This window comes from Artibeus jamaicensis, unplaced genomic scaffold, assembly GCF_021234435.1.
Source record: "Artibeus jamaicensis isolate MK-2021 breed Jamaican fruit bat unplaced genomic scaffold, CSHL_Jam_final contig_2259, whole genome shotgun sequence".
Classification (NCBI taxonomy): Eukaryota; Metazoa; Chordata; class Mammalia; order Chiroptera; family Phyllostomidae; genus Artibeus; species Artibeus jamaicensis.
The window spans coordinates 1,785,439-1,802,322 of NW_026521468.1; the positions used below are offsets into that span (position 1 = coordinate 1,785,439).

The 16,884-nt window shown below is 46.0% G+C and overlaps 1 protein-coding gene across 1 annotated transcript in view; it reads right to left on the bottom strand.

Moving 5' to 3' along the window:
• Positions 1-1,009: 1,009 nt before the first annotated feature.
• The window catches only part of BRCA1 (BRCA1 DNA repair associated), a 53,951-nt gene continuing 38,076 nt past the window's right edge, over positions 1,010-16,884 (bottom strand). The window contains 9 exon segments of the mRNA XM_053661375.1: positions 1,010-2,055; positions 2,057-2,154; positions 2,813-2,873; positions 3,249-3,322; positions 4,840-4,894; positions 7,809-7,892; positions 10,286-10,326; positions 10,863-10,940; positions 14,558-14,645. Of these exon segments, the coding sequence (XP_053517350.1) occupies positions 1,846-2,055; positions 2,057-2,154; positions 2,813-2,873; positions 3,249-3,322; positions 4,840-4,894; positions 7,809-7,892; positions 10,286-10,326; positions 10,863-10,940; positions 14,558-14,645 (789 nt within the window). The 3' untranslated portion in view covers positions 1,010-1,845.

Genomic DNA, 16,884 nt, shown 5'->3' on the forward strand with positions numbered 1-16,884 from the left:
TATAATCACTTGAGCCCTTAAAAACGGAACTTCTTGCCTTGACCGGGGTGGGGCTCGGTTGGAGCATCATCCCACATGCCAAAGCACTGTGGGTTCGATCCCCATTCAGGGCACATATCTGGGTTGCAAATTCAATCCTCAGTTGGGGCATGTGTAGGAAGGCAAGCGATTGATGTTTCTCTCACTCCCTTCCTTTGTCTCTAAAATCAATGAACATACCCTCAGGTGAGAATTAAAAATAAATAAACAAAACAGAAACTCTCTGGTAGGAGTTAGAGAGATGAGACAGAAGAGGAAGTCAGAGTCCAAACGTGAGAAAGACTGGACCAGCCATTGCTGGTTTTGAAGATGGAGGCGGGGGCCCCTGGAAGCTGAGGCTGACTTCTGGCCAACAGCCAGCAGAGAAACGAAGACCTTACCACCAAGGAACAATGTGGCCAACAACACGAAACTGAGAAGTGGATTCATCCCCCAGAGCCCCCGGAAAGGAGAACAACTGTGCCAGCACCTTCCTTTTGGCCTTGTGAAACCCGAAACAAAGAAACCAGCTGAGCCAGCTTGGACTTCTGACCTACAGAGCTGAGACAATAAATAAATGGGCATTGTTTTAGCCACTACATTTGTGACAATTTGTTATGGCAGTTAATACAAACTAATATGATAGGCTGCAAAGACCCCTTTAAAAAAAAAAGATTTTATTTATTTATCTTTGGGGGAAGGGAAGGAGGGAGAGAAATATCAATGTATGGTTGCCTCTTGTGTGTCCCCTGCTGGGAACTGGCCTGCAACCCGGGCACGTGCCCTGACTGGGAATCAAACCCGATCCTTTGGTTCGCAGGTCTGCGCTCAATCCACTGAGCAACACCACCCAGGGCCTGTCAAGACCCTTAATAACCCTGGGAGGGAGGCACTACTGCAGCCCCCACTGCATGGACGAGGAGACTGACGCGCAGTGAAAAGGCGGAGAAGCGCGCAGGCACGAGCGTGAAGAACGGCCGCACGCGGTGGGGGTGTGTGCATCAAGTTTATTTGCAGGTGAACAGCACAACATTGACAAAACACACTACGCACAGAGAGGCCGGCACTGCCCTCACACCCTGGGGGCCGAGGAAGACCTAGTCCTCCCAGCAGCCACAAACAGTCCCTGATAATGGGTTTACGGAAAACACTTTCTCTTCCGTCAGCAGGCAAAATTATTTATGAAGCTGTACATTCAGCAATAGGGAGCAAAAGAAAAAAATTACTTCAAGGAACACGAGAACTTCTTTCCTGGTGGGATCCATCATTTTACAGACATGAAATATTCATATCAGAGATCTTATATTTCAAAGGAATGGGTTACATATCAGAGCCACAAAAACAAAGTTTTTTTTTTAAATTACCAACAGGGAATTAGAAAACTCTCTGGACACCAGTTTTGGCCCAGACTTTTGGAGATCAGGGTCAGTGTGCCCGCCCTCTCTAACCCTCAATGTCACATTTCCATCCACTCCCTGCCTCCGAATTCCCCGCCAATGCTCCCACTCCGGCCTTCGAGAGCTGCCCACGGACTGTTCAGTCTCATCGCAGGTCTCTAAGTACTCACCTTCTACTTAAGGGTCTCACTCTTGGCCTTTATGAACACAGGGTTTTAGAGAAACAAATTCAGGGAAACCATCTACTCAGAGCCCAGCTGCTCTGTGCCCCCAGCTCTAAGCCGACAGCCCCAGCACAAGGACTAGGACTGATAAATAATGAATCAGCATCTTGCTCAATTGGTGGCATTTAAAATTCTTTTCAGGTGAAAAATTACCACAATTTTGTGCTCATGGCAGATTTCAAAGGGAGACGCGAAGCAGAAAATCTTTAAGGGACCTCTGCACAGCCAGAAGTCCTTTTCAGGCTGAAGTACATAAAATATTTAGCAACCAGGACTGTAGAAGGACTAAAGAGGAGATCCCAGGGCCGGGAGAAAGGCCACTTCTTAAGCTTATCCTCCGGGTCCGGTGGAGACAGGATCTGTGTATGAGACACACATGGCTGGTGGCAATCAGCAGCCGCTCTGGGTGGGCTGGGAGACCAGGTAGGAGTCCAGCTCCTGGCACTGGTAGAGGGCCACGCTGTCCAATACCCACTCTCGGGTCACGACAGGTACCTCACACATCTGCCCAATCACTGAGGACAGAGAACACAAGCAAAGACTAGTGTCAATTCACATTCTACCAGAGTCTAGTCAGTCCAGGCCGGGAACCTGCTTGCATGGGTTCTCCCAGTTCCTGAGGTAGGAGCACGAGTGTTGATTTTAAGCGATGCTTCAGGACACAGGACCTTACTTAGGAGCCTGAGGAGTGACTGCTGGCGAAAGCCTACAGCTTCTGACAACTTTATGAACATAAGTTCCAGCCTGTTACAGGAAAAGTCATCAGAGAGAGCAAAGGGGCATGGAAATTTGACAATGGGGAAAACATATTTGCAATATCTTAATGCCACCCAATGGAAATAGTTCATGCATTACTTTCATAATGCAAAATAAACCAACAAACAAAAAGTTTAAAAGGATATTTTAGTCACTCATTCATTCATTCCACAAATACTTGTTGAGCACCTCAGATGTGCTGAGAACTGTAAGCACCAGGTGACCTGTGGTGACACAGAACTCCACGTGACAGAGGCACGTGCTTGCGGCCGTCTGAAGCCCAGCACAGGTGCGCCATGCGCCCGAGCTGATCTGAGTGCGACACCTGGGCCCGGAAACGCCGCAGTGATCTGCACTCCTCACCCGGGCTCTCCAGCCCGCACTCCCCTTGACGAAAGGTTTCACATCAAGACTTACCGTGGGAGCCGCTGTCCTCTGTCCAGGCATCCAGCTGCATGACCACAACCTGGTGAGTGCCCTGTGTCCCCAGGGAGGAAACAACATCGAGGATATCAGAACAGGACTTTGGGAACAGCCGCTTCGCCACTCCTTGGCGACGTGCCGACGCAGGCTGCTCTGGGGCAACCACACAGAGGAAGGGGAAGGGCACACTGGAGGTGAAGAGCCTTCCCTCCGGGTATTCAACACAGGTTCTAGATCTCAGGTCCTTGCTGGCCCCTTACAGATGGAGACTGTTAGCAGATATGTGGTCAGACAAGGCCTGGGCGAAGAGAAGCTTCTTGGGCTACGCTGGGGCGTGAAGGGGCAGTTCACAGGGACTGAGGGGGCCACCTTGCTCAGTCACCAGACAGAACACTGTGCCCTCCCCCCTGACAGGGCACCCGGTGCTCACCTCGCCGGCAGTGAACGCTGAGGGCTCCTTCACCACGACAGCCCCACAAAGCTGCACCATCCGCTCTAGTTGATCTAAAGAGGCGTTTAGACAGAAAATCACCAGTCGCCCACACATTTAACCCGGGCTCTGTACCCCACACTCCTGTCAGTGAAGACTTTCAGCAAGACTTCTCGGTGGGAGCCCCTGTCTCTTCACCCCAAAGGGACAGAACGGCTTTCAAGTAGAGGGGTATGGATTCTAAGTTAATTTGTCACTGAAATGCTACCTATTCTGATTATCAGTCCCCATAAGGCCACTTGGTAGATAAGGTTTAATAGTTTCTCAATTAAAACAAGAAAAAATCTAATTTCCATTAATTTGCTAAACTGCTAGCTAAGATACTGTGTAAAAAACACCCGCCTTCCCTACCTCCTCGCCTAATTCTATGCTGGTAACTGATAATCACGGTCACTGCGAGCACCATATTCGGTGGTAATTACTGTAAATGTCAAGAGATGGGAAAAGTTCCTTAAAAAAATAAAGAAAAAGAAAATCCGTCATCCGAGACAGAGACGCAGCACACCAGCGGGAAAGGCTGCCTGGTGAGCTGGTTCTGCAACGTGGGGGGCAGGAGCCGTGGGAGGTTGCCTGGGGGTTTCACTGGGACCTGGAAAACGGGGAGGGCTGACCCATGGGTGGCTTCCAGACGCCTTTGGGTGCTCTTTTCTAGCAACCTATTTCTGGAGACTGCTGAGGTGCTCCTCTTTGTCTGAATATATTGAGGTCAGCTGACTCACCGCCAAAATGACACCCACTAGAGGCGCTGGTTTTCACTGCGCCGAGGTGCAGAGACACTGAGGGATCTATGGGCGGCATGTGGAAGTTTCACGGAAGCTCACTCGGTAACCAATAAAGAGGACGTAAGCAAAATGACTCTGCCAGGCTCTCTCGCTGCCGGCCACCTACCCGGACAGCGAGGCCCTCTTCTGAGAGTAAGAGGACCAGCCCCTCGGGCGGAAGTGCGGGCAGAGGTAGAGGCCGTCTGTCGGCCTTCATTTTGGAAACAATGAACCAGATGCACACGTACACCGGGGCCTCAGCACACACGGCTCCACAGGGCCCTGCGGCACTCCCAAACGGAGTGTCGCATTCAGCGTCAGACGTGATGACAAAACCGTTCATCGAGTCTCCCCTGCTCTGGGCCCGAACCGGGAGCCCAGGTTCCCAGGGCTCGTGCAGCTGCTGAGCTCTCCTCCCTCTCAAATGGAGATGGTTTAGGAAGAACAGAATTCTCTCCCTGACTTCTTTCTCCCCCTTTCTTAGACCAAAGAGCAGGTAAGAGCAGTTCTACCCGATCTGAACACAGAACACACTGTGTCCTAGATGTTAATTCTTCACTGCCTTCTAGCTCTTGAGAAGGGGCGCAGGGATGTTTTTTTTTTTTTTTAAATACCGTAACATTTAGGTGCAGTTTTGTCTGACAGGTGATAGAGAAGTAGACTAACCTCTCACCCGTCTGAGGAACCCCCATAAGACGACCCTTCCTGTAACAGTCCACTACGTAAGGAAAAGGCTGGTGCTGGCCGCTGCAGTTCTCCCAGTCTCTTACCTGTGGGCATGTTGGTAAAGGGCCCATAGCAACAGATTTCTAGGCCCCTGAAGATCTGGGAGAAGAGGGGAACAGAGGGATAGAGAAAACAAACAAAAACACTAGTTACAAGAGTGTGTTTTGTAAAAAACAATGTAGAGACTGTTAGAAAATAAGAACCTCCTTTTTTGTTTACCATCTGACAATTTCTACTGCTCCTTCCCAGACTCAGTCCAATGCCCAGAGCACCGGTGTGATTCAGGAGACGCTTCTGAAGTGTGAATTCAGCCAGTGTACTCTACAGCCATGCTTTGTCATCCAAGGGCTGAGCACCACCTTGCCACCAGTCAGGCCCAGATTCCTCCCTGATAACCCTTTCCAGGTGGCTCCACTTCTTGTTAGAGATGAGAGGGGGAGAAAGTCCTTATTTTGCTTAATGCAAGTAATCCAGCTTTTAGCTGAGGTCTGATGTTTATGCCAACTTGGTGCATCAGTATTAACCACCCATGACTCTAACTGGCAGAGGGCCTACGCTGACTGTAGATGTACATCCTCCTTTTCTCCTGGTCTCGGAGCACCTGCTCCTGCCTTCACGCTGCTCTGAGAATGTCCACTGTTCCTTTGGGAACAACAAAGTGAAGCCTGGTCCTGCCTCTCCTCACTCAGCTGACTTGCCCGCCCGGTTTCCGGGAGACACAGGTCAGCCCGCACCTCCCGGGGGCCTCTTCCACTTGCAGTGCATCCAAAAGAACGTCCTCTGATGATGGAAATGTTCTATATTTGTATTAATAAGGTAGCTATGAGTCACATGCAGCTGCGGAGCACCTAAACTGTGGCTGAGATGAGAAACTAAGCTTCATGTTTTATTTTAGTTACTTCCAACTGGAACGGCCCACGTGGCTGGTGGCCACTGTGCTGGACAGACACACTCGTACCCCCGCACTGGCACCGGTTCTTAGGGAAGGACTGGGGTGTCATGTCAAAGAAGAAACCTGAATTTGTGTCAGTTGGCTGGACACAGATCATCTGAGTAACCCTCATTTCCTTCCTTCTCCCCATTCCACTAAAGAGAAAATTCCTTAGGCCTAGAACTCGCCTCGCTTCAAATATAAGACTGAGATAGAGGAAAAAAAATCAGGAAGCCAAAAGCATATGCCTACCTTTTAGGAAGTATCCCCCCAGCCCCCATTTTAATTACAGCCAGAGGACAGAGGAATGAGAAAGGAGGGTAAAACAGATCCATTTCTGTTTTAAGTGACAGCCCCTGCCCGTGCCGTTCTCACTGTACGAACAGACTGAACCCCCGACCTGTTAACGGGACCCAGATGCTCATGATGCTAAACGCTCTCCCTGGGCAGCCTGCTGAAGCCCAGTGTTACTGTAAAAGATTAGAATTTTCCTCCACCCAGGCTGACGGAAAAAAATGGAGGAGTATGTTTAGTTATGAGAAATGTGAACTTTCACTTCTACAAATACATTTCTTTCCCATGGGAAGATACTAGGTGATTATTTTGTATTTTCACAATGTTGTGACGTTGACTGGCCCTTTCCATCACTGCCACCCCAAATGCAGGAAAACACCCCTGAACACTGAGACTTCCTTTGAAGGAGGGGAAAATCTGGTGCTAATTCTGCCTTGCATACAGTGGAACAGAAGCAAAGGCTGCTTGCAGAGCTGCCTGAGTGAAGGCAGACGCAGGGCCAGCAGCCTTTCTTGGTGTGTGGAAGTGCCTGGAGAGGTTAAAAAGGGGAGGGCGGGCTGCCCTCAAGGGCTCGGAATTTCAGGGCTTGATCTGTGATCATCTCCCAAAGCAGTTTTCCTTGGAAAAACCACCTCTACTGGTTCTCCCTCAGGTTCTGTAAAGGGACAGAGGGTGCTCCTTGCAGAGATGCTCTGGAATGCCTGGTGGTGCACTTGAAACAGGAAGAAACGCAGACTAGGAAAACGCACACTCCGTCAGGGTAACTGAGAAAGTTACCGGCTCAAGGCCTGACAGGCAGGCGTGAAATCTTGCCTGGACTTCTCCCTGAGAGGAGGACATAATTTTGGCCACATCATTTGCTACAGGATGATCTGGGGAACATTACTTTCTGGTCCTTCATTTTCAAAGGTGTTAGATGAGTCTATCTTCCTCCTTGGTGAAACTTTCTATAATTTAACAGGAGACTGTATTATCGTCATTAAGAGCTCAGATACTGAAGCTAGACTGCCCTGGGTTCAACTCCTAGTTGCGGGTTCACAATTAGCAGTGTGAGCTCAAGCAGCGTGTTCCACCTCCCTGAGCCTCAACGTTCTCATTTATAAAATAGGTACAATTATTGTACACGTCTCAGAGGTTTGCTGTAAAGTTGTTAATCGGTTAAAATACGGTTGAGATTTCGTACTGGCATACACGGAACATTATACAGGTGTTAGCTATCAATGATCGATCACCCTCTCTTCCACGCACCCACCGACAGCACCGGGCACACCCCCTCTACAGCGCCCACCACAGGGCTTTAGAGAAGGACGCTACGGTGACGTGGGAAGAGCAAAGGCTTAGAGCAAAGCCTGTTTCAAATCCCAGCTCTGCCATGTATCAGCTGAGAGTTAAACCCCAAGACTGGACCAAATTACATTGCTTTTCTAAACCATTCATAAAATGGATATAACACTTACCTTGTTGGCTAGAACCAAAAACAAAACAAAACAAAAAAACCTACCTATATGGAAGCACCTAGCAATACATAATGCCCCTTAAAAGATGAATTAAGGGGGCTGAAATGCATGGAAGAGGTGGACTTTACCTTTCAGGTTTTATTTATTTTTAGAGAGGGGGAGGGAGAAAGAAAGGGAGGGAAACATCAATGTGTGGTTGCCTCTTGAGCACCCCTACTGGGGACCTGGCCTGCCACCCAGGCACGTGCCCTGACTGAGAATTGAACAGGGGACCCTTTGGTTCACAGGCCAGTACTCAATCCACTGAACCGCACCAGCCAGGGCGGCTTACCTTTCTGTCCTGGGATTCTCTTGCTCGCTTCGGACCTTGGTGGTTCCTTCCATTGATAACGTCTCCTCTGACTTCAAAATCACGCTGAAAGAAACCAAACCCAAACCACAGGGATCAAAGAGAACTCTTCGTCAATGGAGGCAGAGTCAATACGTCCTATATAAGGAGCTGAGCATCGCCGGACCACGTTTTGGCCGCCTCCCCTAAATCACAGGTTTTGGTGGACTGGATAAAACGACCAGCATCTCAGATGCTGAAATCAATTCCCTGAAGCAAACCTTTGTGGGCAGAAATTAACAACTGGTTTTGCACCTTAGTGGGACTTACTATATTTTAGTTTTGAACATGTACCTCCTCTCAAAACATTCACTTAGCATTTAGATTAAACTGCTGATACTGTGCTGTTATAAAGATTAACTGGAGAATTCCTGCCCTCTTAAATCAAGTGTGTATTACCATCTAAGGGCTTCTCAGATTTTCATTGAGAGATTTAGTTAATGAAACCAAAACGATAAAATACATTTAATACACTGAAGAAAAAGGTTTCTCCTAATCGCTATTTTGACTGATCAAGGACAAGGATAATGGGATTGGGGAGGTCAAGGCTTTTGGGGGAAATGTGGGGAAGGATGCTCAGAAACAATCCCAACTAAAACTCAGAATGTAGGGGAAGATCACGGCTGTTGCCAAGAGCATTACAAAATAAAGTCATGCTGGTGTAACCACAGGCTGACAGCAGGGGAAAGACTATGTAACGCTTCCTAGTCACTTAAGAGAGGAGTCTAATGATAAGTATGCCATCTATTTGGAGACGTCGCTCACATTTATAGGTTTGATTGTACCTCTGTCCCTACTTAACCCCTACCAGATGTCTAGTATAAATTCCCACATCTATGCATCTAAAATGGAGCCTTCTTTTTTTAAAAATTGGTTTATTATTTAAAAAAAAAAGATTTTATTTACTAATTTTTAGAGAGGGGCAGGGAGGGAGAAAGAGAGGAAGAGAAACATCAGTGTGTGGCTGCCTCTCCTGAGCCCCACACTGGGGACCTGGACCACAACCCAGGCATGTGCCCTGACTGACGACCGAACTGGTGACCCTTTGGTTCACAGGCCAGCGCTCAATTCACTGAGCCACACCAGCCAAGGGCTGAAAATTGGTTTTATTATTGATGTAATTTAAAACAGAGCTCTTGATTCTAACCCCCCTCCCATTATTAATACTACTAACATCCATCCCCTGGTCCACCCTCTCCATTCCTTCCCTTCACCTCATCTCTCAAATCTCACCCATTCATCAGTCCTACCTCCAAATGTACCTCAAACCCTCTCCTCACCACCTCCACGTCTCCAATTACCCTAACACCGAAAACTCAAATTCCTTGTTTTACACCAAATCCTACCTGATCTGGCCCTTGTCTCTAACCTTCTCCAATTCTTTGTCTAACCTCTGCTCCCTACATATTACTCACCAATTACTACCTCCCAGCTACAACTCTATTTTTCTTTAACAAACAAGCTCATTTCTACTTCATGACCTTTAGGCTTGCCGTTCCTCTGTCTACACTTTGCTACCTGTGTTTTTCAAGGCCACTTCTTTCTTGTATTTTAGGTTACAGCTGAGGCATTTCAGAAGCCAAACCTGGTTCTCCTGAACTAAAGTAGTCATTATCTGCCTCCAGTCAGTTACTAACCTATTTATAGCATTTATTAATATCTTAAATGTTCTTTATCATTTCGAGTTCTCCCTCAACAGAACGGCAATATGACCAGACTACGGACCTGCGGGTCTTGTTTACCACTGTATGTATTCCTGGTGCTCAGCACGTAGCAGGCTTCCAATAGCATAAGCCATGGAATGAAAGTCAAAACAAAAATGTCACTTAGTTAACTATGAATATACCGAATAGCACACAACAGTTTAAAACTTCCTGCTGGTTTTATCTTCCTTGTTCTGTTGCCATCAGCAGCTCTGACGGCTCTGTTCTAAAATTACCCCCCTCCTCCACTCACCTTATCACCTCTCACTGTTCTGTCTCATAGAGTAACAGCTCTTTGAAGGAATCTGATTTCTAAACACATAGATTTGCGTATCAATTCTTAACCCTTTTTTTTTGCGGGGGGGGGGGGGAGGGGTGATTTTAAAATTTATTTTTAGAGAGAGGACAAAGGGGGAAGAAAGAGAGAGGAGAAACATCGATCGCTGCCCTTTGCAGGCGCCCAGACCAGGGACTGAACCTGCAACCCAGGCATGTGCCTTGACTGGGAATCAAACTGGCGACCTTTTAGTTTGCGGGACGATGACCAACCAACCGAGCTGCACCGGTCAGGGCTGCTCTGCATAACTCTGGATGACTCCCACCATCAAGGGAGATCTGTGGCGCGTTGTGCAAGGAAGGAAGCAGCTAAATTTTCAGTGTTTGTGTGACTCGATGGTGTCAAGTCTTTCTGATTCGTTTGTAACATCGAGTACCTACCTCATCTAGAATCTTTCTTTCTTTAACAGACTGGGTCACCCCTAAAGAGATCACAGAAGAGACAGGTCACGATGCAGAAGAACATGCTCTTTTCATGGAGGTGGACAATGAAGCGATTCACAGGAGAGCTTGGGAGGAATAACACCGAGCAGAGGCCCCTCTGAGTAGAGAGCCACAGCTCGTTAATAAGACTCGTGGCAGAGATTTCCTTCTGGAGACACAGCTGATGCTTAATCCAAACATTGTAACAGTGCCTGATGCAGGCAAATTTCTGCCTATTATTAAATAAATCCCTCCTTCCCATGTTAACCCCAGCGTTGCTAGGAGCAGATTAGGTCCTATTAGTTATAAAAAGAACTCCATTTTCCCAACAGTACTAGCTTATCTGAACAAAGAGATATGTGTTAAAGATAAGGCTAGTTTAGTGTTACCTAGTGTTATCTAAAGACCTTTTGGTAATTCTGATTCAGTACCAGCAAAAAAAAATCCCAACAAACCCTTAGGTGTTAAAATGTTAGGTGTAAAAATGCAATTCTGAGGTGTTAAAGGGAGGAGGGGAGAAATACACTGTACTTACAGAAATAGCTAACTACCCATTTTCCTCCTGCAATTCCCAGAAAATATTTCAGTGTCCGTTCACATACAAACTCAGCATCTGCAGAATGAAAAATATCCAAAGGATTAGTAGAAGCTGAAAACAAAGTCAGGAAGTGCTGCTCTAACAAGCTAAAGAGCTCCAGCTCCATCTACAACTTGAAATCAATCTGGATCGATGATTCCAATACCCTGGTGATAGAATCAGAGGCTGGAAGCACCTCTCATTATAGCCAGCATGTGTGGGATCTTTGGAAGCTGGAAAAGACTGATACGGAATTAAAACCAGAGAAAATGTCTGCCCTGCCTTCCAGATGCCAAGACTAGCTAGCGACATCCGCTCCTGTGTATCCACATTGTAGTACTGATGCACGTGGATGGGGAAGATCTATTTTACTGGATGGCAAAATGTGAGCAAAGAGTACTGTTGAAATCCTATATCTTACATGTCAATGTAAGTGACCAATTTTCACCCCCAGATTTCTACCTGGGGAATCCTAGTCCCCTAGTTCCCCTGATAAAGACAGAAAAATACAGAATATTTTTTAAGATTTTTATTTATTTATCTTTAGATGGGAAGGGAAGGAGAGAGGGAGAGAAATATCAGTGTATGGTTGCTTCTCACGCACCCCCTGCTGGAAACTGGCCTGTAACCCAGGCATGTGCCCTGACTGGGAATTAAACCGAGGTCCTTTGGTTCACAGGCCAGCACTCAATCCACTGAGCTATACCAGCCAGGTCCAGAATATCTTTTTTAAAGATTTTATTCATTTATCTTTAGAGGGGAAGGGAAGGGGGGAGAGAAATATCAATGTATGGTTGCCTCTCATTCGTCCTCTGATGGGAATTGGTTTGCAACCCAGGCACGTGCCCTGACTTGTTGGGAACCTTACACCTGGCTTCTAGCTAAAAACATTGCGTTGATTACAGGAACCTGTGCGCTCCACAAGCCAATCGGCTAGAGGCACATGAAGTGTCCACGAGTACCAGCTGCACCCAAGTAACCAATAAGCGGGCCCTTCTTTGTCTCAAGCTAGCCAATAGCAAGCAACCTAATCTCTCCCTCCTCCCCTATATATATACCCAGTTCGGAAAAATAAAGTTTGCAGCTTGATCAGAATCTTTTGTCTTGCTGCCATTCTTTGCACCTCTTGTCCCCCCAACCCATTTGTTCTAGGTAGGTGGTCGAGCTCCAGTTGACTGCTCCATGGGCCAGAGCACTGACTGGGAATCGAACTGCGATCCTCTGGTTCGCAGGCTCGTGCTCAACCCACTAAGCTACACCAGTCAGGGCCAAAAATACACAGTATTTTCATGGTTTTTCTCCTTTCAACCTAAGTATTTCAGAAAGCAGTAGGTGAAGAATCACTTAGTTTCTAGTGTTTCAAAAACCCCTTTGGAGAGTAAGCAAACTGAGGAAAGAAATGTATTTAACCAAATCCTAAACACAGCAGTTCTCCTGCCAGTGGCAGCTACAGCCGGTTACTCATGGAATTCTTCACAAATTCTTAAAATCTTATTTTATTCATCACAGCTTTAGAGCTTTTTGTTTAACTGCTGCAAAAGTTGATTTTTTAAAGATTTTATTTAGCTTTAGAGGGGAAGGAAAGGAGAGAGGGAGGGAAATATCAATGTATGGTTGCCTTTCATGTGTCCCCCACTTGGAACTGGCCTGCAAACCAGGCATGTGCCCTGACTGGGAATCGATCCTCTGGTTTGCAGGCCCTTGCTCAATCCACTGAGCTACACCAGCCAGGGCTGCAAAAGTTGATTTAAAAAAAAGAGTTTATTTATTTATTTATTTTTAGAGAGAGGGGAGGGAAAAAGAGTAGAGAAACAGCAATGTGAGAGAGACAGTGATTGGCTGCCTCTCAAGTGCCCCCAGCTGGGGACCAGGCCCGCCACCCAGGCACGTGCCCTGACCAGGAATCAAACCCGTGACCTTTCTGTTCACAGGCTGATGCTCAATCCACTGAGCCACATAAGCCAGGGCAAAAGTTGATTTAATAATATAATTTAAACTCAGAAGTTTTAGGTCATTTCTAGTTCAGAAGTTATATTGCTTTTGAGTTTAAAGATTAATTACTTCAGATTTAATTTACATTTTAAAGTTTCCTTTTCACCTTCCAGCAGCTTTGATGAAAACCTATAGCTTAAGATACATTAAACTTCAATGACATTCATCTCTAAAACAGTACCTGGTTCAAAGTACCTTGTTCTGGCATTTGGTTCCTGTATTTACCCTCTGACCCTGTGGTATGATCCATATACAGTAGAAATCGAACATCTTAGAGGTTCTAAGGCAATGTGTCCCTGGCAAGGAGTCTGGACCCTGTACTCGAGGACCTGCAGCGACGTGAACAGAGCGGACCACTGTGTTTCCTGAGAGCCAATTTTGCCAGAAAGCTTTTCAGAGCTGTCTCCCCCGTGTGCTGCAGGCACTGGTTTTTGCTTCCTGGAGCCCATGAACAAGTCTGCCTCCTCTTCCAGATAACTCTTCAAATACTTGAAGACAGGGGTCTTGTCCCCTTAAATCTCCTCATTCCTCCATCTGTTCTTCAAATAACGTCGTTCTGAATTCTCTCTCCCATCCTCACACCTACTTCTGGAAAAACGCTCTCTAACATTGTCAGTGACCAGCTTAAAAAGAAGGCATGGTGCTAAAAACAGAGTTCATGTCTTCCAGGCAGGCGCTCCAGCACAGAATACAGTAGGGGGGGTCAGGACTTTTACTTTAGTTGTTCCAGACACAAGGCCTGTATTAATGAGGCCCAATTTCAAACAAGCTTTTTAGCAGCCCCGTAATGTTTACTCAGGTTTAGCTCACAGTCAGCTAAAAGCCTTTCAGGTCCCCGTGATCACGGGAGTCCTGATTACGATTTTAAAAGGGGAAGGTGTAGGACAAATAAACTTTTTCTCCTGTTTCTCCTTTTTCACACGCTAGGCTATCTCAGAGCTGACACAGGCCTCGTTTCCTGAAAAACCGTCAACCACCCTCAAACTAGTGTTTGCGTGAAGCTAGGACGTGGCGTCGACAGGGGCTGGGGTTTCCAACCACCCAGATTCTGAATAAAGACACACTTGTGTCCCATTCTCCTCTTCGCCCCGTCTGTCCCTCGGGGACTTGAACTCTGCCTTAGGAGAAAGCCCCTCCCACAGAGCAGTCCGGGCAGGGTGGACTAACAGAAGTGGTCCGTTGTTATGGCTCACCGCTCTCCACATCTTTTTTTTTTAATTAATTTATTTTTTATCCTTATCTGAGGACATGCTTATTGATTTTAGAAAGAGGAAAAGGGAGGGAGAGAAACATTGATATGAAAGAGAAACACTGATATGAAAGAGAAACATGGATCGGCTGCCTCTCGTATGCACCCCAACTGGGGACTGAACCAGTAACCTAGGTAGGTGCCTCAACCAGAGATCAAAGCCCGTCTGCCACCTTTCAGTTTACAGGACAGTGCTCCAACGAAGTGAGCCGCCCTGGCCAGGGCGGCCACTCTCAATCCTTCACCCAAAACAAAAAAGGGTTGGGAAATAGCAACACTAATGTTCCTTTCACAAAATAATAATTGACAGACTAATGGAAGACTTTTGCCCGCGCTGTGCCTCAGACACTCCCCTTTCTTCGCGGAGTTCTATGCACCGGGGCAACACATGCTACGCAGGTCCCTGGCGTACCTGTTTTCATAATGACGTGCGTGGTCTCTTCAGTAATTAGATCAGTGACAGCGATGCGGTGTTTTCTGGCGAACTTGTGCACAAGCATCTGAAATCAAATAAAAGATTACATGATTATAAATCACCTCTAGTGCACAGCTTAGAGCATTAGTTATCCTAGCTTTGAATCTCCATTTTTTTCCCCTCAGAAAAGGTACATTCTTTTTATTTGAATGTGTCTGGAGTCTCAAGGTAAATACCAATTTAATACAAATTATCTATAAATCAGAGGAAGAAATTCTATAGTAGTTCATGCTAGCAGACATGAACTATAACCAAGGATTCAAAATAATATTAATATTCCCTTTCACAGCAGATGTCAAGGGGCTCCCTTGCAGAATGATACTCTACAATACCCTAATTTAGATTTATCAGCTTACACTACGTAAGTGGAGAGGTAACTAGCCTACACAAAGTTATTCTACAGATATGTGTATTAAAGACAAGATACAATCCTCTGATAGTTATAAGACATTGAAGTCAAGAGTACAAAAAGTCTCAATTCCTCTTAAGGAGAACTGGAAGAGATTTATATTATTCCAAAAAGAAATCTAGAGCCATCTAGCTATTATCTATCAACACCCAACCCCCCCCCAAAAGCAGATAATTAGCCAGATCCATTATGGGCACAGTTGACGTAGTCAGTAGCTCCTGTTTGGTAAATAACACTGTCTACCAAGTATCATTCATTAGCTATTGCCACCCACGCCAATATTTACCCACTGCACAACGCTGCAATGGAGATCAGGCCATCTTTCTTTCATGCCACCTCCTTCCCTATTGCCACCGGGCACCACAAAGACAGGCACCAGAAGCTAATGACATCCTCCTCACTTTTGCCATTGCCCTCTGCCAGGATCATTAGCAATTCTGAACTGATTAATTGCTGAAATCCCAGCCTTGAAACAGTGTTCAGTTAGAAGAGCAACTGCTGAAAAGATCATCTTAATATGGGCTTCAGAATTAATCACATGTAATACAGTCAGCAGCTTTCATAATAAATTTACCACACTTCAGCAAGTCTGAATGGAGCTGAAGTTTTCCTCTTTGCTTGTTTAAAGACAGTATGTACCCAAGCCACTTATAGTCTGATCTGTGGCTCAGAGTTGCCCATGGCAAGAGAGATTAGCTCATTTTAGCCATTTTTGAGAAGCTGAACTCATGAAACAAGGAATGCTAATTTTCAATGAATAAATGGGAATTCTAGGTGTGTAGGCAGATGATCAAGAGCAACACAGACACAGGTACAAATGTAGAGAGCAAATAGCTGGCCTGGGCACCTGCTTGTGAAATTAGGATTCTAGAACTGCCGATGAGAATTTACTCATCGTACCTTCCAGGGCACAGCTCACTTTGCCCTTTCAGTAGTGGGACACTCTGGCCACCGAGAATGTGATGCTGAGCTGCTGCCCATAGACAAGTGAGGATGAGAAAGAGAAACATTTCTTATCCTAGGAAGGACAGAGCAAGAAAGATTCTAAGAATGACTGGGTCATCTCTCAGTGTGTCATAAATAGTCTACGGCCATACCACCCTGAACACGCCCCATCTCGTCAGTGTGTCATAAATCACACCTACCACTGAATCAATCTGATACTCTAGTGTGTTATCTTGTCATGGTTCTTTAAGATACACTCACCCAATTATTTTATTATGAAGTGATACCAATGGTGATTAGTTACAGGGGAGGTAAGTTTCCTAAGATGTCTGAAATCTACACTCAGTCCAAACAGAAACAATGTTTCATTGGTCTTAATATTTTAATGGGTATTTTCCCACCTTGTGAAACAAATTCCTGTTTCCCCCATGAGGAGACCAAAGACATGTCAAAATCCTAATAGGAAAGAGGGGCCATTGTAGGGCAGAAATGACAGGGCAGGCTATCACACATGTGGGTCACCAGCCAGGACAAAGGCAAGTAAACACTGGAGAACTGTCATTAGCTGGCGGTGAGCTCGGAACCAGTCTGAATTCAGTTAATCATGCCTGCACATGCTCTCAAGATGTGAACCAAGGTGGGGAAAAGACACCTGGGGAGTACAGCTACACCTACTTGCTTTTTAAAACAGAAATAAAACTAAACACTCTATATCACACCCAAAACTATAATCTTTCTAAATATTTAATAGTTATTTCCTTAAGTAAATATATACAAAGTAATCCATGCTATCGTTTTATCTAGGTCCAAAATGTCTGAAATTAGTAATGGAAATTAAATTACATAGAATTTTTTCTATTTCCTAGATTTCTTCCTGTAAGTTATTTACTGCTAAAACTTATTCAAAACC